Source organism: Dromiciops gliroides, chromosome 6 (genome assembly GCF_019393635.1).
Source record: "Dromiciops gliroides isolate mDroGli1 chromosome 6, mDroGli1.pri, whole genome shotgun sequence".
NCBI lineage: Eukaryota > Metazoa > Chordata > Mammalia > Microbiotheria > Microbiotheriidae > Dromiciops > Dromiciops gliroides.
Window position 1 is genome coordinate 261,237,010 of NC_057866.1, and position 27,217 is coordinate 261,264,226.

At 39.3% G+C, this 27,217-nt stretch overlaps 1 protein-coding gene across 1 annotated transcript; it reads right to left on the reverse strand.

Annotated features, from left to right (window-relative positions):
* Nucleotides 1-1,587: 1,587 nt before the first annotated feature.
* Nucleotides 1,588-22,588, reverse strand: ALB (albumin). Its single transcript, XM_043973308.1, has 15 exons — nt 22,441-22,588; nt 21,456-21,513; nt 18,282-18,414; nt 17,724-17,935; nt 16,540-16,672; nt 14,354-14,451; nt 12,260-12,389; nt 9,785-9,999; nt 8,525-8,657; nt 7,682-7,779; nt 6,046-6,184; nt 5,118-5,341; nt 4,450-4,582; nt 2,987-3,062; nt 1,588-1,743 (listed from the first exon to the last, which is right to left on the reverse strand). Exons 1-14 carry the CDS (start codon nt 22,517-22,519, stop codon nt 3,021-3,023), a joined length of 1,827 nt encoding a protein of 608 aa, XP_043829243.1. The 5' UTR covers nt 22,520-22,588; the 3' UTR covers nt 1,588-1,743; nt 2,987-3,020.
* Nucleotides 22,589-27,217: the final 4,629 nt, after the last annotated feature.

Genomic DNA, 27,217 nt, shown 5'->3' on the forward strand with positions numbered 1-27,217 from the left:
TACTAGTTACATGATGACAGCAATATATCACAAAGATTATACAATGCAACCAAATGGGATTTATACAAGGAATTCAGGGATGGTTCAATTTAAGAAAAATTATTAACAGAATTGATTACATTAAAGCCAACAAAAATCATATTATTATATTAATAGGTACAGAAAAAGTCTTTTGTTAGCATTTCTTTTTTCTTTTTTCTTATTTATTTATTTATTTAGAATTTCCCCTCACCTTACATGTAAAAACAAATTGTAACATCGATTTTTATAACTTTGTGTTCCAAATTCTCTTCCTCCCTCCCTACCCCCTTAAGAACTCAAGCAATTTAACATAAGCTATAAATGTTCAGTCGTGTAAAACATAGCAGAAAAGACTTTTAATTAACCCAAGACTCATTTTTATTAAAAAAAAAACACTTGAAAGCACAGGCATAAATGGATTTTTCCTTAAAATGATAAGCATCTATCTAATACCTTCAGCAAGCATTATCTGTAATGGGGATAAGCTAAAAGCCTTCTCAGTAAGATGCCCATTATCACCACTATTGTTCAATATTGTACTAGAAATGCTAGCAATAGCAACAAGAGAAGAAAAAAATATTGAAGGAATCAGAATGGACAATGAAAAGATAAAACTATCTCTTTCTGCAGATGATATGATGGTATACTTGGGAAAATCCTAGAGATTCAACTAAAAAAGTAGTTGAAAAAAATAATTGTAGCAAAGTAGCAGCATATAAAATAAACCCACATGAATTATCAATATTTCTACATATCACTAACAAAGCCATGTAAGGAGAGTTGGTAAGAAATATGTCATTTAAAATAACCATGGACAATATAAAATAACTGGGAATATTCTTACAAAGTCAAATTCAAAAACAATATGAACATAATTTTTAAAAATATTTTATACAAATAAAGTTATATTTAAATAATTGGAGAAATTTTAATTGTTCATGGATAGGCTACACCAATATAATCAAAATGACGATTCAACATAAATTGGTCAATTTATTCAGCACCATCCCAATTAAAGTACCAAAAAAAATTTGTTAAGATAGAAAAATATTACAAAATTCATTTTGAAGAACAAAAGTTCAAGAATATCAAATGAATTAAAATTTTAAAATGTAAACAAAGGGGGTCTAGCTGTCTAGCTGTCTAGCTATCACCATAACCTCAGCTTAGATCCCTTAGTATGGGTCTCAAACCCCTTATCCAGTCTGTCCCTAATTATTTAGTTGCAATATCCATGCCATAACCTTATACTTCTGCCACATTTTCTATAGTGACTAGAATTTCCCCACTGATCACCCAGGTCCCAGGATTCACCCTGATATTATTTAGACATATTATGAAATTAAAAAGGAAAAAGAATCCCAAAGTTCATATCCTAAACCCATTCAAAATTAATCCTAATTTTCATGAATTTGCAAGTATGAAGTTGGGGATCTTAGTCTGGGGAAAACTATTTAATGTGGGAAACAAAGTCTAATTCAAGCACCAGTAGATTGAAGAGGGTAACACCCTCTGGCACAAGTGATCATCACACACCATGGAAAGATCAGTCATAGAACACCATCATGATTGTTTATGCTTGTCTTTTTTATTTATTGAAACACTGGGGAAGGATAAAAAAAAAATTTTCTTAACTCTGTTGGTTTGATGCCAACAGAGAAACAAAACTGATGGATAAATTGTGGGTCCTCAATTCTGTCTCTGTCTTCTTCCATTAGTCAACTAGAAAACAAAAAAGATATGTTAAGTGAAAATGATTTTTAAATATCCTACTATTTTATTTTCCCAATTATATGTAAAGATGATTTTTAACTTTCTTTTTTTTTTTAATTTTGAGTTCCAAATTCTTTTCCTCCTTCCCTCCCTTACTCTTCCCTGAGACAATAAGCAGTTTGATATGTTATACAGGTATACTCATCCAAAACATATTTCAATATTAGTCATTTCTTATGGCACAATCATATTCCATAACAATCATATACCTAAAATTGTTCAGCCATTCCCCAAGTGATGGGCATCCCCTCAATTTCCAATTCTTTGCCACAAGAAAAAGAGTTGCTATGGGTATTTTTGTATAAATATGTCCTTTTCCCTTTTTTAAAAAAAATCTTTTTGGGATATAGATCTAGTAGTGGTATTGCTGTATCAAATGATACACACAATAAAAATTATTTTTTAAATCATTAAACAAAAATAATAGTTTCATATTTCCCCCCTCCTTTTTGAAAAAAAAAAAACATTTCTTTTGTTTTTACATCACCTACTTTTCCCAGTATAATTCTCCCTCCATCACTTCCTGGAGAGACATTCTTTATGTGGGTAATTTAAAAAACAAAGTTTACCCAAATTAACACACTTACTAAGTCTAATTCTATACATAATGTTTTATACCCATAGTCTCCCTTCCTCTCCTTATTTGAGAGAAAATTGATTGAACCTATCCAAAACAAGGTAGAAAGCAGTAATGGATTCAAACCGGTGCCTATCTGTATATTCCATAAAGATCGGAAATTTAAATAGGTCCTTTCTTCCTGAGGTGAAAAATCCTGCATAGATTTCACATATGCCTGCCTTGGATACTCATTACAATACTACACCATGTCAAATATAGTAGGATTCAGTACAAAACAAGTTCCCTTCAGCCTCCATCTTAAGAGGAGTGATTTCTCAAAGACCAGCAGCCCCTTTGACTATAACGACCCAGTGTTATAGAGCCAAATTCAGGCTTCAGTATTGCCCACATGCCAGGCAACATGGCATAGATCATAAAATTCTGGACTTCAAGTCAAGAAGATTTGGACTAGTACCCCACATCTGACACTTATTATCAAGTCACTTAAACTCAACTAAGACCAAGATATCCATCGGCTGTGAAATGTGTCAGTGAAGAGTACTCCCACAAAGTTGAAATCCCAGATACTTAACATAGCAACCTATTGCCAATGAAATATCCAAAGAGAGTTACCTGAAATGCTAGTGGCGGCTTATCCGTCTGGTGTTTAAGCTAAGGCAGCTTGAGCTGAAGCAACCAGTTTGGGACCCTGCATGCAAAGAAATCACACATGTGTAAGAAAGAGATTCCAGAGAGCCCAAGCCTAAGGTCCCTGAAATGGGGCTCTGAGTATTATGCACTGCCTTTGAATGTCCAAAAACATCCCTATGAAAGGGTATGGGAAGATGTGTATAAACATCCTTGACTGTTAGATTTCCTCTAAAGGACAAGGTGCCTATCTCTATAGTCATCTGGTTTTAAAACTATAGGAAAGTCTCTTCTGAGAGAGAGAGAGAGAGAGAGAGAGAGAGAGAGAGAGAGAGAGAGAGAGAGAAAGAGAGAGAGAGAGAGAGAGAGAGAGAAAGAGAGAGAGAGAGAGAGAAAGAGAGAGAGAGAGAGAGAGAGAAAGAGAGAGAGAGAGAGAGAGAGAGAGAGAGAGAGAGATTAGATTTCTTTTGCTGGACCCTAGATGATGGCAAAACCTGGAGGAGCAATGGACATTACAGAGAGATGTAGTGAAGTCAGGGCAGCCAGGTGGTGCAGTGGATAAAGCACTGGCCCTGGATTCAGGAGGACCTGAGTTCAAATCCGGCCTCAGACACTTGACACTTACTAGCTGTGTGTGACTTTGGGCAAGTCACTTAACCCTCATTTCCCCACAAAAAAAAAAATGAAGTCTTCTACCTCAAAGTCTTTAAGTGGAGCTTAGATGATAAACTGTTGGGTGGGGAAGAGAGAGAATTCTTGGGCAGATAGGGTTTGGATTAAATCAAGGGCTCTTAATTTTTTTTTAGTATTGGTAACTGTTTTTCAATATAATTGGTTTCCTTGACATTCATGTGTGCTTTATTTTTTGAAATCTCAAAAACATTATTTTGAGAAGGCATCCATAGGATCCACCAGGCAGCCAGAGGTCCAATAAAGAAAAAAGGTTAAGAATCCCTGACCTAGATGGTCTCCGAAGTCCCTTCCAACTCTAAGATTCTAGATTCAGTGACTGGGAGAAACTAGGGGTGTTTTACCACCTGAGCATAAGCATTCAGATCTGGCTGGGATACAGATTGGTACTTTTCACAAAAAAAAAAAATGGCCAACTAAAGGAGTTCTATTAAATCTTATGCATTCTTCAAATGCTACACATGTATGATCTTCATGATCTTCATTCAACCTGACCCATATGTGACAGGGGAGACTGATAACCATTTGACAAGTAAAAGAAAACTACAAGTGCCCAACAAAAATGAAACATTCATTGGACACATAAGAATACTTTAGTCAAATGGGAAAAGGGAATAGACTCTTGTTTCCAAAATAGCCAGTGATGACTTTGTAGGAAGCTAAAGTAAGAAACCCAAGTATTCTTGACTAAGCCCCCATTTGAGGTGTCACCAAGAATTCCCACAGACAGATGCATTAAAAGAAAAAGAAGTCCATACATCTTCAGCAAAGCAGGCTTCCTGGTTGTCAGCTTTGCAACACTTCTCCACGAATGCAGAGAACTCAGTAATGACACCCTTGAGTTGGTCATCAGTCATCTTGGGCTTGTGTTTCACAAGTTCTGCAAGTACACTGGAATGAAAGAAAACACAGAAATGGGCATGAAATGTATGGAGCAACCAGGTTGGCCAACCATGGATCATTTGCCCTTAGCTCTTGTTCACAAATCACAGGGAATACACTGACATTGTAGCCTGAAGTTTGGAGAAAGATGTGAAAAAAGAGCATCCTTTTGAAGGCATGAGGGCCTCCTTAGGACATTTTCCTGCCCTCCCCTTCAGGGATCCTAGACATCTTGTAATAGGCTTCATCACATCTAACCAAAGAGATGCTCCTTTCGTATGCATTATCTAAAATGACAGACCCACCAGATAGTGACCTAACTCTCTATTTGCATCTATTTAGGGTTAATAGTAGACTTGGTTGAGTGGCTAGGTGTCATGGTGGATACATTGCTGCACTTGAAGTCAGGAAGACCTGAGTTCAAACACTGCCTCAGACTCTCACTAGCAGAAAACTTAGCTCACGCTCACACTAAAATGTCAGTCTTCCCCTCAAGGAGGAAGCAAATCAGTTGGAGAAAAGCAGGAGACCCAACACTCGTTACCTCTGTTTCTTGTTCTGTTTCTCCTCTTCAGGAAGTGTGCATAGGTCAGCATGGAAGGTGAATGTGTCTGCAGAAAATGCCTTGGGTTCATATGTGTCATCAACTCCCAAGGCAGTGAAGCAGGGTCTGCGGTTCACCAAGGAGTCCTTGCAGCATTTGGTGATTCTGGGGCTCACTGGTGTCTTCTCGTGCAGGCGACACAGTTTGTCAATCACAATGGCCAGCTGAAGAAAAAAAAGAAAAAATCAGGTGAATTCATCAAACTGTAGGGTAGGGTGAACACGTTTAACAGACAAAAGGAAGCTGCTCTATTGAAGCCCAGCCCTATTCATTGCCTCAATCTCATTTGAGTCATTGAATTTTTAAGCTTTCGTTCCACGAACAATTAGAATTTTCTAAGTGTAGGTTTTGAAAAATAAATCAAGGAAGAGATTTTGATTTAGGGGGTTTAGGTGCTCTACTTAAGAGGAGGAGTAACCACTATTTATGTAGTGCCCTCCTCTGCCAGAGATTTGCTTATTGCCATCTTAAGGTTAAAACTCACAAAATAGTATTAAAGTAGAAAAGGAGGGGCAGCCAGGAGGCACAGTGGATAAAGCACCGGCCCTGGGTTCAGGAGGACCTGAGTTTAAATCCGGCCTCAGACACTTGACACTTACTAGCTGTGTGACCCTGGGCAAGTCACTTAACCCCAGTTGCCTCGCTAAAAAAAAAATCCTCACAAAATAGTATTAAAGTAGAAAAGGAGGGGCAGCTAGGTGGCATAGTGGATAAAGCACCAGCCCTGGATTCAGGAGGACATGAATTTAAATCCGGCCTCAGACACTTGACACTTGCTGGCTGTGTGACTCTGGACAAGTCACATAACTCTCATTGCCACACAAAAAAAAAGAAAAGGAAAGGAGAGGAGAGGAGAGGAAAAACTCACATAGCCCTCAGCACAGCTCATTTTCTCTTCGTCACTGGCTTTACAGCATTTAGAGCCAACTTTTGCTAAGTGATGTGCAAGGTTGACAATCGTTGGGGTTGACACTTGAGGTGCTTTCCTGCTATAACGGACCACCATTCTGTAATGACAATGTTCCAAATGTTTTTAGTCAGACAAAATCACTTTTTAGTAAAATAACAACAACAATGGCATTATAAACTTGTCAAGCAACAAATACCTAGAGTCACCTCGATATCATTAAACTGACCAACCCTGGCAGTCAATATGGCCCTTCCATTTTCCTCCCTCCGGCCCTCCACTGTCATTGACTCTGTCACTGATCATTCTACCCAATACTGTGTTTTGCATAGGGGTGAAGAGAACATTTTATGTTCCCCTCAGTGATGATCACATTTTAAGTGATGGAAGTTTCCCAAATATTCCAGTTTTCCCTAATATTAATCTGTCATACATGGGTCTTACTTAAACATTGAACTTATGCAACTCTATAGTTTTTTTTGGGTTTTTTTAAGTGAGGCAATTGGGGTTAAGTGACTTGCCCAAGGTCACACAGCTAGTAAGTGTTAAGTGTCTGAGGCCAGATTTGAACTCAGGTACTCCTGACTCCAGGGCCGGTGCTCTATCCCCTGCGCCACCTGGCTGCCCCCAACTCTATAGTTTCTACCACCTCTTGATATTCTATAAGTTTACTCTCCATTACAAAGAGTAGTCAATCTTTTTATTTGTTGTAAACCATTTTGTTTATATTTCAAACAGTGTCCCAAGTCTCATATTTGCCTAACCCAGTCTAGCATTCTTTGCTCGTTTCCTTTCATAGTTTTTTAGCATTTGATCATATCATCTTTCAAGCTTCAACTTCCCTTGCTGAAGAATCTTATGTCAACACTAGTTCATAGATTTAGAACTGGAAAGGATCTTGGAGGCCATTGAATGCAACACCCTCATCTTACAGAGAAAGAAACAGAAATCTAGTGACTTGCCCAAGATCAGACAGCTAGTAAGTGACAGAGTCAGGTCAGAACCAAGTGTCAAACTCAGGTCTTCCTGACTCCAAACCCAGTGCTCTCTTCACTGCCCCTTGGTGCTTCAGTCTAAAAGTAATAGCAGGGCCAGCTAGGTGGCTCAGTGGATAGAGCACCGGCCTTGGATTCAGAAGGACCTAAGTTCAAATCCAGCCTCAAACACATGCCACTTATGAGCTGTGTGACCCTGGGAAAGTCACTTAACCTTCATTGCCTTGCAAATAAATAAATAAATAAAAGTAATAGTAACCCAGTGAATAACCCAAGTGCTTCAGTTGCAGCCCCAAAGTATTCAAAGAACCAGAGGGTTTCAGGGAGCTTTGAAAAGGAAAGTTGCAGATTTTGTGTTTTATGGCCTTTTATGAGAGACAGTCCTTCTATCCTATTGAACCCTAAATATTAAAACTTGATTGGGGCAGCTAGGTGGCACAGTGGATAAAGCATTGGCCCTGTAGTCAGGAGGACCCGAGTTCAAATCCAGCCTCAGACCCTTGATACTTACTAGCTGTGTGACCCTGGGCAAGTCACTTAACCCCAATTGCCTCACCCCAAAACAAAAAACAAAACTGATCAAGCCACAAAGTCCCACTTACGCATTTTCAAAACCGTATTCTCCAACTTTTTCAAAAAGAGCACAGTTTTCCTTGAGTAAATTTTTGCTTTCTTCAATTACAGCTGCCCGATCGTTGGCCTGAAAGAGATTAAAATGGTGCTTATAGTATGTCCTTTGAAGACATATTACATATATTGCTTACTATTTTTCACTGATTATACCTAATTTAGAAATCATTTTAGAATTAGCCCTCAACATTCATTCCCTCCAGTTGACTTAATTCCTTGCAAAGGCACACCTAAAATATCAAACAACAGTTTTCAAGACTTCTATACAAGGACCTTCTAATTCCAATGCCTTGTGACCCTCATGCTCAGGAAAACTCAGAAATTCTTCTGTATGCCTAGATTGAGGGTCTCTTAAATTGCACCTCTCAGAATGCTTTTTCTCATTGTCTTCAGTGGAAATGGAGAAAAACAAAACCTATTCCTTTGTCAAAGGCCTGTTCTAAAATGAAAGAATGCCATTTGTAACCTTCCCATCTCTACGGCAGCTCTTCTTAGTTCTTTTAACCATTGCTCATAACAACCTGATTTGAAGGCCCAGAATGAAATGAGTCACAAGGACAGGTCCAATTAGCCTTCATGTTACTCCCCTTTTTTTCATATATATAAATATATACACATACATATGCACATATATATGTTGTATAGTATGTATATATACATAGATACACATATACATACCCACATAAATACATATATATATATATATATATATATATACACACAATGTACTATCAGTTCCAGATCATGCAATCCTTAGCACACAGCATCCTTGGGAATGTAGTTTGATTTTTTTTTCTTTCTCATGAGAAACCTACCACTTTGGCATAGCAAGTGGGAGGGTCAGCTGTGGCACAGCACTCTTCAAGTGTGTTTTCATAGTCCTTGGCAAGCTTTAGCAGTGTGGTAACAGCAAGCTCGGGGTGTCTTCTTCCGCTGTCATACAAATAGCTTAAAAATGAAGATGAAAGAGATGTGAGCATGGTAAGGCACAGGACCAATCCCTAGCGCTATTCCTGTCTCCTAAGATTCTATGTTGTAAAATTATGACAACAAAAAAATTCTGAGTTAAAATACTTAGACTTAACTTCATCTATTGGTCTTTGTATTGATGGATTCACCGGATGGTATTAACTTTTCCTTTTTTCAAGAAATCAGTTGTGTGCAATCCTATAGTATATTACGGCATATCACTGAATCCAGAGGACATCATGTTTATAAGACAATACTATCAACTTCTCAATTGGTTTGTACATTCCTGGAATGTTAACATTCTATCTTATACTTCTTTGTATTCCTTGCAGTGCCTTGGTCAGAACAGTGAGTGTAATATGGACTCAACAAATATTTGTCCAATGAATGGGAGTAAATGAATGAATGGGTAGTTAGCTGGCTGCATGGATGGATAAAGAAGAGCTCAGCAGACAGGGGACAATGTGAAGTTTCCCTTTCTTCCCTACTAAATGAATGAAAATCTCATCAAGCCTTCAGGCCACAAAGTAGGTTATTCTAGAACTATATGGACTTTGAGGTCATTAAACTCCTTCAGCAAGCATATGTACAAAATGACCTGCTTTATCTGGGCCAAGCAGGGCAACTATGACTGCCCGTCATCATCTGTCTCTTTTTGAGCTCGAAAAAAGAGTGAATATGTTTCATGGAATCAAAGATGAGGTAGAATTAAGCTAAAGTTACAGTCATTGGCCTGGATCCCATGACTAAATACATCAGAAAACATGAAAAAGCTTTGTCTCTATTTCTGCCTACAAGGTTTCAGAGAGGAATAGGGCATGGAATGAGGAACTGGAAAGAAGTGGCCAACAGCTCTACAAAAGTGAACCAAGTAGAGTCTCTCAGGTAAATGGTATTGGGCATACGAAAGGTACATAAGAATAATATTAAAAGTTTAATTACTAGGGGTGGCTAGGTGGCGCAGTGGATAAAGCACTGGCCCTGGATTCAGGAGTTCCTGAGTTCAAATCCGGCCTCAGACACTTAACACTTACTAGCCGTGTGACCTTGGGCAAGTTGATTAATCCCCACTGCCCCACAAAAAAACAAAACAAAAGTTTAATTACTTGGCTAAGAAGAGATCTTTTGCTTCTTTGTAGTTTTGGCAAGCGTCCTTGGTTTCTACATATTCAGCAAGGAAGTTAGGGAGGTCAGCAGGAATGTCATCATTCTCCAAATCACCAATGCACTGGCTCTTCTCTATTACAGGCTTGTCACAGCATTCTCCAAGTTTGCTGGAGATTGAATCACGGTTCTTACAAATGTAGTCAGAAAGAGCCACCTACAAGCAGTAAGATAAAAATAGTTCAACATGGGTCCAATAGTCTGAGGACTCCAACCAACTCTGCCTTTTCCTTCTAGAATGCCCTGTAGACCCTTCCTATTTTTGATAAACCATCCTTCACATAGATCACTTCCTCTGAACCTCCTTCAGCCTCAGAAAACTGACATTCCCCTGAAGACATTTCATCCCTATCCACCCTCTCCAGAATGGGATGCCTCTTCCCTCATTCTTTGACTCTGTTCCCTCCCCCAACCCTCACCCCTCCCAAACACAGACATTAGGCCAAGAGAGAATGGAGGTGTGAGCGGTTCCTTGCCCCTTCACTGCCATTTTCAGGCCCTTCCCCTACCACCTGCATTCATTGGCTTCATTGGAAGTTCAACCCAACCAGATGGTTTTTATCCACCTCCCCCAGGTCATTCTCCCTCCCTTCTCCTGCATTTCAGTATGTGGTTGCATTTCAAATCTCTCCCCCCTCCTCTCCATCCTCCACTTGGTTGATTTTTCTAAGGCTTAGATCTAACCATGTCAGTCCCCTACTTAGTGAACTTAGTGGGTTCTTAGAACCTCTAGGATCAAATATAAACTGATACCTGAAGTGCTCCATACCCTGATCACTTCCTACCTTTCAAATCTTCCTACACTTTACTCCTCTCCACAAACTCCCATTCAAAGACACTGGCCTACTTCACACTGACTGTCTCCCAGGCCTCAATGCTCTGTCCCCTTTACCTTAGCCTCTTAGCTTTTCTAGCTTTCTTTAAGATAGATTAAGAAGTACCCCATAAAAAAGGGGGGCAGCTAGGTGGCGCAGTGGATAAAACACTGGCCCTGGATTTAGGAGTACCTGAGTTCAAATCCGGCCTCAGACACTTGACACTTACTAGCTGAGTGACCCTGGGGAAGTCACTTAACCCCCACTACCTTGCAAAAAAAAAAAAAAAGAAAAGAAGAAGTACCCCAGTTGGTGATAGATTAGATTCTTCTCACCAATCCAACAGAACAAGAATGTTCCAAAGGACTCATGATGGAAAAGGCTCTCCAAATCCAGGGGGGAAAAAAAAGAACTGTGGAATATGGATGCTGATTGGACCATACTATTTCTTTTGTTTTTGATGCTGTTGGTTTTCTGATTTCGGGTTTTTCCTTTGTTCTCTGATCCTTCTCATATAACATGACTAATGCAGAAATATGTTTAATGTTATTATGTATATTTAACCTATATCAGATTGCCTGCTGTCTAGGGGAGGGAGGGAGGGAGAAAATTTTGAAATTTGAAATCTTATATAAACAAATCTTGAAAACTATTTCTGCATGTAACTGGAAAATAATAAAATACTTTTATTTAAAAAAAAAAAGAAGTACCCCAGTTGCAAGGGCTTTCCCTCCTCAGATTACCTTACATGTACTCTGCCTCTATCTAGCATATTCATTATTTATTTGCATGTTATCTCCTCCCACAAGAATGTAAGTTCTTTGAAGACAGGGACTATTGTTACCTTTTCTTTGTATCCGCAAAGTAGGTGTTTAATAACTGCTTATTGACTGTCTGACCAACTGGCTAGCAGCCATATTTACCTTAGCCTCAATTAATTTTTTTCCAAGATAACAAAAATAATAATAATGATCCTTTTAAGAACTAATTTTGGTGAAGGAAGTAATAGAGAGCTTGAAGGTTCTAGGACCCATGGTGTCAGAGAGAATGGGAAAGTGTCTCAAAACACAGGTATGGGAGGAGAGAAACAATAAGAACACTAGAAGGAAACCTTGTCTACTGTATTTCACCATCTTGACCTCCCTTATTTTTAATCAAGCAGCATGTAATTACTAAGTGCCTTCCAAGATACTATGCTAGGTCCCAGGAACTCAAAAGCAAAAGATGCTTCTCTTCTAAGAGCTTATATTCCATCCAGAGAGATAAAAAAAATATGCATAAGTATATAGTAATATATGCAAGTCGATACATGACAATTTTCTCCTGGAAGAAATAAGCAGCTGAGGAGATCAGAAAAGGCTTACTCTAAAGAGAGGCACTTAAACTTAGCCTACTGCCTGGCATACAGTTGGTGCTTAATAATGCCAGTTGACTGGCTGGCTGACAGACTGAGCTAAGGTTTGAAAGAAATTAGGGATTCAACTTTATTCATTATGATCCCTCTGATTCTAAATTTATTAAATTTGGGTAAAAAAAAACCTCAGGTACATTATAGGGAAACTTATATAACAACAATATGGGTTAATACCAATAAATACTTACCCTATCATCAGCACACTCCAGCAGGTCACCATGGCAACATTCCTTATGAATCTTGGCAAGATCATCCACTATTTTATGAAGTTCAGCAAATTCAATCTTAGGGAATTTCTGACTTAGCCTAGCAATGAGCCTAGGAAGAAAATTGACAAGGGATAAATTATTAGAATTTAAAACTTACATGAAAATTTCCTGGAAATTATTTAATTGCTGTGAAATTCTTGAATGAAGCTGACATATAGAAAGTATTTAGGAGGTACAGCTAAATACATCAGTGTTGACTTTGAACTATCATCCCTACTTCCATCACTACCTGAGCCTAGAGTGAGGAATATGAGTTCAAATCCAGCCTCAGATACTTAGTGACTCTGGGCAAGTCTCTTAACCCCTGTCTGCCTCAATTTCTTCGCCAATGCAACTCATCTAAAATTTTTAAATCTTAATTATCTAGGCCATTGAAAGGTGAAGTGATATGCCTATATTACGTATTAGATTTAGGACTTTAACCTAGGTCATTCTGACTCAGAGGACAACACTCTATACACTCTGCCATACTTTTTTGTCATTTATTTTTGGGAAAGAGGATTATTCAATCCTTAGTATTAACAGTGGTCTTCATTACTATATTTTTATGGTCTTAGAAGGCAGGAGATACATCTATCACTCTCTTTGAAAATTCTAAGCACTTAATAAATATGGTTACCTAAACACTCTATGGGGTACTTTAGGGACCCCACTACAGTGAGCTATTTGGGGTAGTCAAGCCCAAGGTATAGGATACTTTTACAACGAAAAGAGAATCAGGACTTATCTGGGCTGAATGAGACTACATCAGAGATGATGTGAAAGTGGAGTTGTGGGAAAACTCCTCCCCAAAATCCTCTCTAATATTCCAAGTCAGAGGATAAACATTTCTAGACCTTACTTATAAAACTGGAATAGAAATGCCTGCCACTTTTATTACAAAAACTAAAAGGCAAAGTTTCAATTCTGAGATAATTACATTTATTTTGTATCGTTTTTAATTATTCGATTTACAGTTAATTGATTTTGTCCCATAACAAATTTGTTTCCAAATCTAGTGCACAAATACACTGACCTGTAATGAGTTGAGTTTAGAAATCTAGTTCTCCTACTAATCACTGTTCTATTATTGCCGCAAGGAATTCTGCTATCCTTGGGGGATGAGGGTGTACACAAAGGAAGCTTTCCTTCAAGGATGTCTGGTTTACTATCCAAAGAAGTCTGCCCCACTATCTTTTAACCTTGCAGGAGGACTCAAACGATGAACTTTTCTTAGTCACAGGAGGGAAGAAGGGGAATTTGCTAGTCCCTCATTTCCAACTTCCAATCAATCATACTGTTACTTGCACCTCAGCCATTTACCCAATTGTATCAATTTCAACCCCATGATATCACCTACTCTGTTCTGTTCTTTGTTCTAATCTTATAAAAATGAATTGCAGAGGGGCAGCTAGGTGGAGCAGTGGATAGAGCACCGTCCCTGAAGTCAGGAGGACCTGAGTTCAAATCTGGTCTCAGACCATTTACTAGCTGTGTGACCCTAGGCAAGTCACTTAACCCCAACTGCCTCACCAATTAAAAAATAAATAAATAAAATAAACAAACAAACAAAAAAGATATCAATTAAAAATGAATTGCAGGGGCAGCTAGATGGCGCAGTGGATAGAGCACTGGCCCTGGATACAGGAGTACCTGAGTTCAAATTTGGCTTCAGACACTTACTTAACATTTACCAGCTGTGTGACCCTGGGCAAGTAACTTAACCCCAATTGCCTCACCAAAAAAAAAAAAAAAAAAAGAATTGCATCTTCAATTCTTTGTCTTTTGACTAATTGAGGCAGTCACTAGACCCATTCAACTGTCAAGTAGAATAATAAAATGTTATCTTGCTTGGAGAACATGCCTCATTTTACCTTTTACCTTTTTTGTTGAATTTCACTTGTGGCAATTTTTTGGGAAGTGATGAAATTAACCATGGTAATAGCTATGGATATTGGAATCCTGGGCTTTTTTCCATCTTTGCTTCTTCAACAAATACAAAGGTTTTTAGGCAAAAGGAACTTAGAGACTTACCCAGCCTTGACAGCTCTCTCGCCAAACTCTTCCAAACTGGAGCATCGGAATCTCTGTTTTGCACCTGCACTTAAGACTTTTTCTCTTAAAGCAGAGATCTGTAGGAAGAAGAAATCAACTTTTTCAAAAATAATTTTCTGTTTTCATTAACATCAAAAATAAATTTCCTCACAAAGTCCTCACAAATTAGTTTGATATGTTCCTCATAATTTGAGGGGTTTACCCTGGGTTCCATGAATGAGAGAGTGACGGAGAAAAAGATTTATTGACAAGTGTATTTCAATATTATTAGTTTCCTTTGTAATCCTATGTATTTCCTTTTATGCATTGATGAAATTATTAATTATAAGGATCTGCAAGCACACTCCCAGCTCCCAGTCTGTGCTCCTATCTGCATTATAACATCTTTAACATTCTACATCCTGATGGGACTAGCTTTTTATCTTTGCTAAGTAGGATATATTCTCCACATTTGAAAAATTATATAATTTATGTTGTTCTCAAAGAGAGTTTCAAAAGTATTTGGTGGGGCAGCTAGGTGGCGCAGTGGATAAAGCACTGGCCCTGGATTCAGGAGGACCTGAGTTCAAATCTGGACTCAGACACTTGACACTTACTAGCTATGTGACCCTGGGCAAATCACTTAACCCTCATTGCCCTGCAAAAAAAACCCAAAAAACGTATTTGGCATATTTTTTCCAATAGCTATCAAAGCTAAATTGTTTATTTACTAACCAGAATTAACTTGGGAATAAAGTAAAGATATATGCCAGTTGAGGGGGATCAAAAAAGATCTCATATTCAAAACATCTCCTTCACTGGCGTACTATGTGTCTTAAATTTTCACTATTAGAGATTCATTCCTTCGAGTAAAAGAACTGTATCTCTCAGAATCCTCTTTTTAAAAGGAAAACACTCTTAGGATAACAGAATTCAAGCATTAACAATTTAATGTGAATTACTTTACAATATTATTTTTCAAAGAGGACATATGACTGAGTATGGTGTCAAAGAGACAAGGAAGAGAGAGGACAGGGGGTATTTTGGTAAGGAAGGAGCCTTTTGGGGGGAGAGTAGACTCATGGATATTATTGCAGGGGGTGTACTTGGGAGAGTGAAGAGTAGGAATAAGGGTACTAAATACCTCCTGAGGCATGGAAAAGAGCCTAAAGCAACCAAAAGGACCAACTTCACCCACTTCACAATTTTGCCCAGGGCCAACTATGTCATCAGGCAGCTAGATGGCCCAGTGGATAGAGTAACGTGCTTGGAATCAGGAAGACACATCTTCCTGAGTTCAAATCTTGCCTCAGACACTTTACTGGCTGTGTGACCCTGGACAAGTCACTTAACCCTGCTTGCCTCAATTCTTCATCTTCAAAATGAGCTGGAGAAGGAAATGGCCAACCACTCCAGTATCTTTGCCAAGAAAACCCCAAATGGGGTCACAAAGAATGAGACAGAGTTGAATATGACTGAACAGCAACAAAAAACTATGTTGTCAACTGCATCTTTAATCTTACTAATGTTTCCCAATATCATCAGTCAGCAGAACTCACTCTTCTGCCTATAGTAGAATCTGTCCACTCCAAATTCTTCCACAAATATAAATTCACATGCATGTACACACACTCTCATACACACATGTGCAATGCTGACACCAGGATGTAGAAAGTTCTCAATTGCATTCTTACAAATACTGAAATGACAGAGTGGATTAGAAAGTTTAAACAACCTATAGTCAGACTCTATCTCACTGCCCTTCACAGAAGTGAGAATAGTCCTGAAGAAGAACAAAGGAAGGATCGCAAAGTGCATCAAGTACAATCCCCCCAATTTACAGATTAGAAAACTGAAACCAGAAAAAATTAAGTGAATTGCAGAGGATCACACAGCTAATAAGCATCTGAGAAGGGACTTCAACTCAAGGCCTTCTGACTCGACCCCACCCCAGCCCAAGGGCCTTCTCTACTGTACAAAACTGCCTCTCAAGCAAGGGTCAAGACTGAAATTGATACTAATGAATGATCATAGTAACCAAGATGGGACTTCTTGGATCCAGGTCAGCAATCATGTTCAGCAATTCATTCTCTCTCTCTCACTCTCTCTCTCTTTCACACACACACACACACACACACACACACACACACACACACGCGCGCGTGCGCGCGCGCACACATGAATACCTTATCATTGAGGCATGTGGCTTTGTCAGCATCCTGGCAACATGCTCTCACTACCTCCTTGTACTGATGAGCATAGGCAAGGAGTGCTGGAGCATAGAAATATGGGTGTCTTCTGGAAACCTCATACAGGTAACTAAAATTGGCAAAGAGAAAAGTGGTCACTTCTGAGTCACTACGAATACAAATGTCCTGAACCTTGTACCTACATCATCCAGAACCAGGTGATAGCAGTTTACTCCTCCAACTGAACCTAACTCGATTTGATTTTTGCTTCCCCCTCCAATCTGGGGGTGTGATTTCATCAGCATTCTTCCAGCTCTAACTAGGAATTGGTGTGTGGAGGGCAACCACCAGCAAGGCCTGGGACAAGTGATGTAAAAGCCCCCCCACCCCCATTCTAGTCAGCTGAGGTTTGAAGAGATACACACCTGAAGAGGGCAACAAAAGGCTTGAGGAAGGCTATGTGTAGGAAGTGATTCACCAAGGCCCAGCATCTTCATATGGAAATCAGTTATTCCTGCTAACTCAGGGCTGGATGCTATTTCCACACTGATGAAAGTGCTATAAATGTTTTCAGCTTTTTCTGGGTCTACTCCCCTTACTTATTACCCTAAGGCTAGGTCCAGCTCTGAGCACAGGAAATTCTGAGTGAGAAAACTTCCTCTAACTCTGCAGAGGGACCACTTTTCAGTAACGTAATGGTCTTTGCCAACCTGTCAGGGACACTGAGACCACAGAATTCTAGAGGGAGAAAGGGCTCGAAGACTATCTGATCCAAGCCCTTCATTTGATGGATGAGGAAACTGAGCCCCAAAGAAGTGAAATGACTTGCCCTTGCCAGCTGGATGGCACAATGGATAAAGCAGTGGGTCTGGATTCAGGAAGAGACACCTGAGACACTTAGTGGCTGTGTGACACTGGGCATGTCACACAATCTCTGTCTGCCTCAGTTGCTTCATCCATAAAATGAGAATCATAACATCATCTACCTGATTTGCTGCGGGAACCAAATAAAATAATATTTGTAAACCCCTTAACACAGGGTCTGACACACAGTAGGTGCTTCATAATGCTTATTCCCTTCCTTCTTAGTCCCACACAGTTAGTATATATGGTCTATGGTCTATGCCAGAGCTCCTTCATTGGCCAACCAGCCCCTACATGCATTTTCAGATCGCACTTACTATCCCAATACTCTGTTTTCATTCTCCTGGAAATTTTGGCACAAAGTTTCAGGTTCAGGGGCTACGATTTTAGGGAGGTCTGGGTGGTCATCTTTGTGGCTCAGGAAACATTGATTTCTCTCAGGTTCCTGCTTAGCACAACAGTCTGCCATTTCACCGTATGTCTCCCGAAGACTTGCCACTTTACATAACTTGTCGCCTAAAAGTTCGTGCTAGGAGGAAAAAAAAATAGGTGGTTAGTCATCAACCCATTTAAAGCTCTGGGCATACTTGACTTTCTTATTTGGGTGGACCAAGACTCAGGAGGCAAGAAGTTAGGGAAGGCAATTGCCTTAACAATCTTCTGCTCCTCTCCAGTTATCTGGCTTTCTCAGTTCAGACAATTCCTTGCATTTTTTAAATGAGAGGAATCAGTACTAAACTGGTGTTTGGGCGAGAAGTCTAGGACCAAAGAGAGAAATGGGCTTCTTGGTGGGATACATCACTATTGACTTTGATCTCCTATCTGACATGAAATGGAGAGAGAAGATCAAACTCCACTACAGGGTTGATACTTACAAGGGATTTGCCACAATTTTCGCCCGTCTCATCATCAGCACAACCTTTTGCGAATTCCACAACCTCAGACACTAATTTTACATGATCTTCAAATGGGCATTTCTGGAGGTACTGAGCAAATGTGATCAAAACTCTAAAACAAAGAATTCTTGTGGTTACTAAAAGCAAAGACAAAATTAAATATAACAAAACCCCATTATAAAAAAATGTACTATTCTGAAGATCCAATTGGATTCACAACACCCCCAGGTTGGCTAGAGCAAAGCTTCTTAAACTGTGGGTCACGACCACATATGGGGTCATGTAACTGAATAGAGAGGTCATGAAAAATTTGACAGTAAATGTTTGATTTGGATACCTATTTTATATACTTATATACCCAGGGTTGGGTAAAAATTTCTTGGGCAAAAAGGGGACACAAGTGGAAGAAGTTTAAGAAGCCCTGAGCAAGTACCAAGGCATTCTGAGGGAGAGACAGTGGTGACACATGCCACATGGGACTACCATCACCCAGGTGGAGAAAGTCCAGGACCCTGCACTCAAGAGCCCTAGGATTAGTAGTATCCCTTTAACCACATGTCTTGCTTCTAGTCTGGTATCCCCACAGCTATTAACAAGGGGATGGGGGCAGCTAGGTGGTACAGTGGATAAAGCAGTGGCCCTGGATTCAAGAGGACTTGAGTTCAAATCTGACCTCAGATACTTGACACTACCTGTGTGACCCTGGGCAAGTCACTTAACCCTCATTGCCCTGCCCCCCCCAAAAAAAAAACCAAGGAGATGGATTCTTGCACAGATGAGCTATGGCTGCTAGTAGCCCCCACCTCTTTCAGTAGCCACAGTTCCAGTCACAGCTACAGAAGACCCAGAAAAGAAAATATTCATCATTTGAGCCCTTGGCAATGTCAAATGACTCAATGTCAGAAACAGAAAGTGGTTTTATCATTGGAAAATGTCATTAAAGAAGAGGTATTACCATGTGCCTTACTATTGTACCATATGGACCATGGGATCTTTTTTCCCATCTGCCTTATAGCTGCATTCTCCCAGATGGGTTCTTGAGAAGGGAGACTGATTTGCTTTTCTATTTGTGTGTACCTCCAGCTCTTAGCACAGGGTTTAATGTATTCTTTTTCATTCATTCACTCTATGAGGATCACTATGTATTATCTTTTTCTCACTGTTCCTAACAAAGGAGGACAGAAGAGAGAACAAGCATTTGTAGACTACCTACTATGTGACAGCCACTGTGCTCAGCATGTTACAAATATTATCTCATTTGATCCTTCCAACAGTCCTACAGAGTAGGTGCTACTATTAGCCCCACTTTATGTATGGGGAAACTAAGGCAGAGTTTAAATGACTTGTCCCCCCAAAATGACTTGCCCATGGTCATACAGCTAGGAGGTCTCTGAGGACTGATTTGAACTCAGATCTTTCTGCCTCCATCCAGGTCCAGGGCTGCCTATGATGTGAACTTTGTTAGAGCCAACCTCAGAAGAAGAGAGAATCCCAGCCCTTTCCTTTTGATGCTCCCTTTCCCCTCTTCTTGGCTCCTTTTGTCTGACCCACACTCCAGGCTCCCCATTCCCTAGTGCCTCCATTTCCTCTCCTCATACAAATCTTGCTCTCAGAAGCTTCAGTCCCACTATCTGCTAAGTGACTGATAAGTTTAAAGTGGTGTTTACCCCAAAGGCATTTGTATTTTTACAGTTTAAAAAAAAATGAGATCGGGGCAGCTAGGTGGCACAATGGATAGAGCACTGGCCCTGGATTCAGGAGGACCTGAGTTCAAATCCACCCTCAGACACTTGACACTTACTGGCTGTGTGACCCTGGGCAAGTCACTTAACCCTAATTGCCTCACCAAAAAAGAAAAAATGAGATCAAGTCTTAAGGTAGAACTCCAAGCATTAGCCAGTGGGTGAAGATTGTGTGGAGGGAGAGAGGATCTTCCTAGCTGCCCCCCAACACCCCAAATAGTTCTATGTAGAGGTAACCCACTACATGTAAGACAATCACTGAGCAACTGAATTCAATTCAATTCATCATCTAGAATCTTAAGTCTAGAAGACTGGAGTGCAAAGTCTGCCTCTGACACTATGTCACTACTTGCTAGGCATGTGAACCAGAGGAAGTCACTCAACCACCATCCGCCTTAGTTTGCTCATCTGTAAAATGGGGATAACAATTGCACGTACTTCCCAGGGCTGTTGCGAGAGTAAATAAGATAATATTTGTCAAGCATTTTGCAAACTTTAAAGCACTATGTCAATGCTAGCTATTGTTGTTAATTCCAAAAATATAATTAAGTGTCTGCTGTATGCTATGCATCAGCACCAGCAGCACATCAGTATAACATGAGGTGTTGTGTTGCTTCTCAGTAGCATTCCTGTGGCAATACAAATGGCCTCCCTTCATGAAGGCTCACAGAGAGAAAATGGTCCAGTGGTTGCTGCTAAGCTAGATAGCAGACAAACCTAGTCCCAAATTGTTCCACTCCTAGCAACTCCCTTTCTCTCCCTCCAATCAATGGCAGACCAATAGACTGGAGCCTACCTAGGTCAATACAGAATGTCCTCCTTTAGATTTCTAAGTGCCTCCATGCAACTCAATATCTCACTGAGTGCCTTTGAAGGTCAAGACTCTAGACCTTCCGTAGACCAGGATGGCGTATGATTTAAACAAGATGTAAGATAAAATCTTTTCAAAAGTGGACTCTTTTCTAAGTTTTGAATTTCTAAATAATTTTTGATGGCTATAGCACTTTGGAGCTTCATGATCATATTATATTCCATCCACAGGTTGCCAAAAGAATTGTATTATAGAGCTGCTCTGTCCCTTGAGAAGGGCCACCAGAGGAGAGATCCTTAAAGCAACCATATAAGTGTAATGATGTCCTTGCACTTCCCATAGAGCATGCTCAGCTGCCATCCCTGGTGACCATGTGGAAATCTGGGATGCCTACTCTCAGCCATAAGTGACATGAGGGCTTAATACAGGAGATATTGACAAATTCCTTAATTAGCTACTAAGCCAGAAACCAATAGCAACTGAATATGTTCCATTTGGAAAGATGGGTGAAAGAGGTGGAAAGAACCCATTACACAAGGTATAAAGGGATCATGTCATACTCATAAAAAATGAACCCAAATTTTCAATAATTATACTTACAAGCCTTTTACATTCTCTTCACCCAAATCTCTGTACCGTTTGGCAATCTCACTCTTAGCTAGAAATAAAACAAAGAACATTTATTTATATGTAAATTTTTAAACCACCAAGTGAAGAACCCCTCCTCAATCTGGGCATAGTTTATCTCTCCATCTGACTCAAAAGATGGCGCCTCAACCAACAGGAAAATCTAGGTAGAAGATAAGTGTTGGATGACGATGGTATTTCTTGAACCATCATTGGAACTTTACATTTTCTTTTTTCCCCCCGCAAATCTAAGGTAGGAATTTTGGCTTTTTGTTTGGTTTTCAGTCATATCTAACTCTTTGTGACCCCTTTTGGGGTTTTCTTGGCAAAGATACCGAAATAGTTTTCCATTTCCTGATCCTTCTCATTTTACAGATGAGGAAACTGAGGCAAACAGGGTTTAGTGACTTGCCCAAGGTCACACAAACTAATAAGCATCTGAAGTCAGACTCAAACTCTGATATTCCTGACTCCAGGCCCAACACTCCAATCACCTAGCTGCCAAAGTAGGATTAGTTCTTCTATAATTCCAGCAGAGGAGTCAGGAGATGTCTGCTTGAAATGCAAGTGCTATTAACCCAAATTCTAATTATAAAATTTATCTAATGATTCTAGATTTCTGTATACTGGGGCAGAGCTAATGAAGTCCTAGATGAGGAGATGGGAGAAGTAAGTTCCCTTTCTGTATTTGGGATTCTACAGCTTTAGTAAGTCATAGTGGCTACATTTTCTCCAACTGCAAAAGAAGATTACAGAAACTATCCTGTCTAGCCCACTGACAATATTAGACAGACTAATAACATAACCTCTTTGACATTGTATAGATACAACCATCCTGATGATTTTTTTCACTTCCAAAGGAAAATATAAAAAATGGTAACAAAAATCCCCAAAAGTTCAATCCTCATTTAGCCTCTCTTTCTGCATTAAAAGAAACCATGAATAAAAAGATTCTTACGTGCATCTCGACGGAAGATTTCTCTGGAATGAACAGAGCTGAAGAGGAAAATAAGGGAAATAAAGGTGACCCACTTCATCTTGTCAATTCTTTGTGGGAATTGGTGGAGGAGAGAAGGTAGGATGATGAGAGGAAAAATGCATTAATATACTTTTTTTAACCGATAATTGTAGATTATTAACTTTGCATTTCATTTCCTCCCACTGATTACAAAATTCAGAATATTCTTGCCAAAACTGTGTTTGCCCAAATTCCTTGCACATGTTTGCCATCTGGAACTCTCTTCTCAAAAAGACCTTGTAAATTCATTAAACTTATGTAAAATACCTTATCAAATTATAAACAAGGATCTAAACTACTTGTACCTTTTATTTAGTACCATGTCCTTTATCCTACATTCCCATTTGGACATTTTAGTTTGCGATAGTTGTAAAATTTTAACCAAGCCAGAACCTAGAGTTGGAGAGCTGCATGAACAGAGGCCCTAAGTTCAAAAATGTGCCTTGGCAACCCATTCAAAGTGTTGAACTCACCTAATGGCAACGAGATTTGGGGAGTGGGGAGGGGAAAGAATTCCTAAATGAAAGGCATTAGAGGACTTCCGTGCCATTCATTCCTACCTTTACTCAGGAAGTGTTCAAGTTTGAAGGGTTCCCATAGGACCCAGAATGTAACAAATGGAAAGAGTAGCATCTAGAACATGTAGAACACAGCTTGATACCAAGATCTTTGCACCATTCATCTCAGGCCTGATGGCCAAAAGCCCTTTCTGTAGCTCACTTTAATTCTTGAATTTGGCTTCACTTGTGAGTCTTAAAAATGATGGCAGAAAAGAATTTAAATGATGGGTAGCAATACTGATCTTGGCAACACTGAGGTATGAATCAAAAGCTTAAAACCACATGGCCAGGTGGCATTGCACGTAACCTTGAAAATGCTGAGATACCCCTCATCACACTGAAGCAACTTGAATATTCATGGGAGACACAGCAACACATGTAGAGATAAATACTAAGCTCATATTCTCAGGGAGATGTGGATAGGCATAGGTTAGAGAGGAAGAGGCAGGGAAGGAGAGAAGGAAAAGAGGAGGTAAGGGAAAAGGAAGAAGGGAGAAGGAGAAGGAACAAAGAAAGAGGAAGAGAACAAATTAAAAACATACTTGAGTGGCCAATTCAATCAAAATCATTAGTCTAATTATCCTACCTGAACAAATATGTGTTTCTGGTAAACTTCTCTCTTTCTTTTCTTTTTTCTTTTTTTTTTTTGCAGGGCAATGAGGGTTAAGTGACTTGCCCAGGGTCACACAGCTAGTAAGTGTCAAGTGTCCGAGGCCGAATTTGAACTCAGGTACTCCTGAATCCAAGGCCGGTGCTTTACCACTGCACCATCTAGCTGCCCCCAAACTTCTCTCTTTCAAAAAAGAAAAAATAAAAGGATCCTTTCCCCACATACTCTTACTCCTTTAAGGAAAATACCATGCATTTTAAGTCAATTGCTACTTCTACCAGACTCTCCCTCTACAAAGAGTTTATATTCACTCTGGGAGACCTAATCACAGAGTCCCAGAATCTGAGTCCAAGGGCTAAGTAGTTTAATTTATATCTGATCAAGAATATTGTCTATGACCTCACAGATAAGTGGTCATCCTGCCCCTGCTTAAAAATTTCTCATGAGAGCTGAACCACCATGTTCCAAGACAATCTATTCCATTTTTAGGCAGCTCTAATAATTAGGAAGTTTTCCCTTTCCTTGAACTTATACCCATCTTTCTAAATTTCTATCCATTCTTCCTATTTAGGGCCATTGGCCCTATCATCATATGACCCTAAATCAACAAGGAAATCCTTCAAAGATTTGTAGTTGCTGTCACTACCCTCATAAGTCTTCTCTTTTCCAGTCTCTTCAGTCAGTTCCCTCACCATCATTGTTGCCTTATTGTGGAAAAGTTTTCTCTTTCCTGGTGTAGTGAAAAGAGCACTGGACCTGAAGTCCTGAGGTTCTGGGTTTTAATCCTATTCCCACCACATGCTAGCTGTTTGTTCTATGGAACAGGCATTTAGCTTGTCCTAGACTTAATTTCCTTTTCTGTAAAATGGGAATAATAAGATCTATATTTCCTACCTTAAGTGATTGTGATATCAAATAATATGTTTTATGTATAGCACTTTGCAAATGTTGAAGTGCGATATAAATGTCAGTTATCATGTTTAATACTATTATTGTAAAGGTCCTTCCTAAAATACGGGTTTCAGAATGAAAGAGAGAAGTCCAGATGTCATCTGAGTAGGGGGCAAAGTACAATGAAACCATGACCTCCCTCATTCTGAACACTGTGCCTCTCAGTGGAGTTTGAGAGAGCAGTAGCTTTTTTGGCTGGCATGTTACATTGTCAGTTCAATTCAATATCAGAAAGTAATTGATTATATTAGTAGCAATGACATTGAAGAAGAGCTATTAGAGAGGAATGCACTGAGAGAAAAGGAAAAGGAGAATTGGAATGGGGTTAATTTTCTCATATAAAAGAGACAAGAAAAAGCTTTTACAGAGGAGGGAATGATGGGGAAGTAGGGGAATTAGTGAACCTTACTCTCATTAAAATTGGCTCAGAGAGGGAGTAACATACACACTCAGGTGGATATAGAAATCTATCTTAAACTGAAGGAAAGTAGGAGAGTAAGGGGATAAGAAAAGAGGGGTCATGGAAGGGAGGGCAGATTGAGGAACGAGGGAGTCAGAAGCAAAACACTTTTGAGGAGGGACAGGTTGAAAGAAGAAAGAAAATAGAATAAATGGGGGATAGGATGGAGAGAAATACAGTTAGCAATAGTAACTGTGAAAAAATTTGAAGCAAGTTGCTCTGATAAAGGCCTCATTTCTCAAACATATAGTGGACTGAGTCAAATTTATAGAAAATAAAAGCCATTTCCTAACTGATAAATGATCAAAAGATAGGAACAGTTTTCAGATGAAGTAATCAAAGCTATCTATAGCCATATAAAAAAAAAAAAAGCTCTAACCCACTATTGATTGGAGAAATGCAAATCAAAACAACTCTGGAGTGCTAACTCATAGCAATTAGATTGGCTAATAGGACAGAAGAGGAAAATGGCAAATATTGTAGGGGATATGGAAAAATGAGACATTAATGCGCTGGTGGAATTGTGAACTGATTTAACCATTCTGTAGAGCAATTTGGAACTATGCCCAACCATGCCTTTGACCTAACAATACCACTCCTAAGTCTGTATCAATAAAAGAGATTTAAAAAAATAAACAAAAAGCAAAAAGACCTATAGGTACAAAATTATCTATAGAAGCTCTTTTCTGGTGGCTAAGAATTTGAAATTGAGGGGATACCCATCAATTGGGGAATGGCTGAACAATTTGTGGTATGTGATTATGATGGAATATTATTGTGCTATAAGAAATGTTGAGCAGGGAACAGCTAGGTGGCACAGTGGATAAAGCACTGGTCCTGGATTCAGGAGGACCTGAGTTCAAAGCCAGCCTCAAACACTTGAAACTTACTAGCTGTGTGACCCTGAGCAAGTCACTTAACTCTCATTGCCTCGCAAAAGAAAAAAAAGAAAAGAAAAGAAAGAAATGATGAGCAGGATGCTCTCAGAAAAACCTGGAAAGACTTACATGAACTGATGCAAAATGAAATGCACCACGTACAAAGTAATAGCAATATTGTAAGATGATCCCCTGTGATTGACTTAGTTATTTTCAGAAAAACAATGATCTAAGAGAACTCTGTAGGACTTATGATGAAAAATGCTATCCATCCCCAGAGAAAGAAATTATAGTGTCTGAATACAAATTGAAGAATATTTTTTTAAACTTTCTTTATTTTTCTTGAGTTTTTTGTCTGTTTTTGTTTACAATATGACTAATATGGAAATGTTTTATATGACTAAGCATGTATAACCGATACTGAATTATTTGCCTTTTCAGTGGCAGGAGCAGGGAAGAAGGAAGGGAGAGAATTTGGAACTCAAAGCTTTAAAAACAAATGTTAAAATTGTTTTTTACATGTATGTGAGGGAAAATAAAATACTAAATAAGTTTTAAATTAAAAATGAATTAAGGGGGCAGCTAGGTGGCGCAGTGGATAGAGCACCGGCCCTGGAGTCAGGAGTACCTGAGTTCAAATCCGGCCTCAGACACTTGACACTTAACTAGCTATGTGACCCTGGGCAAGTCACTTAACCCCAATTGCCTCACCAAAAAAAAAAGGAAAAAAAAGAAAAATGAATTAAGGGGGCAGCTAGGTGGCGCAGTGGATAGAGCACCGGCCCTGGAGTCAGGAGGACCTGAGTTCAAATCCGGCCTCAGACACTTGACACTTAACTAGCTATGTGACCCTGGGCAAGTCACTTAACCCCAATTGCCTCACCAAAAAAAAAGGAAAAAAAAGAAAAATGAATTAAGGGGGCAGCTAGGTGGCGCAGTGGATAGAGCACCAGCCCTGGAGTCAGGAGGACCTGAGTTCAAATCCAGCCTCAGACACGTAACAGTTACTAGCTGTGTGACCCTGGGCAAGTCACTTAAACCCAATTGCCTCACTAAAAATAAAAAAAAAATGAATTAAAATAAAAAAGAAGAGGTGTTACTATCTGCTTTTCCACTATATCTAAGAGCCATGGAATCTTTCCATCTGATTTTCAGATAAAAACCTTACATGTGTATTGTTTCCCTCATTAGAATATTAACCCCTTGATAATTTTTCCATTTGTATTTCCTTGCTTTACACATTGTAAACATTTCATAA

Excerpts from the sequence above, each read along its gene's own strand:
- ALB (XM_043973308.1), bottom strand. The coding sequence starts at position 22,519 with ATGAAGTGGGTCACCTTTATTTCCCTTATTTTCCTCTTCAGCTCTGTT. Across the intron at positions 12,390-14,353 it reads GAGAGAGCTGTCAAGGCTGG|GCTCATTGCTAGGCTAAGTC; the intron begins GTAAGTCTCTAA and ends TTTTCTTCCTAG. Across the intron at positions 7,780-8,524 it reads CCACTTGCTATGCCAAAGTG|GCCAACGATCGGGCAGCTGT; the intron begins GTAGGTTTCTCA and ends AATCTCTTTCAG.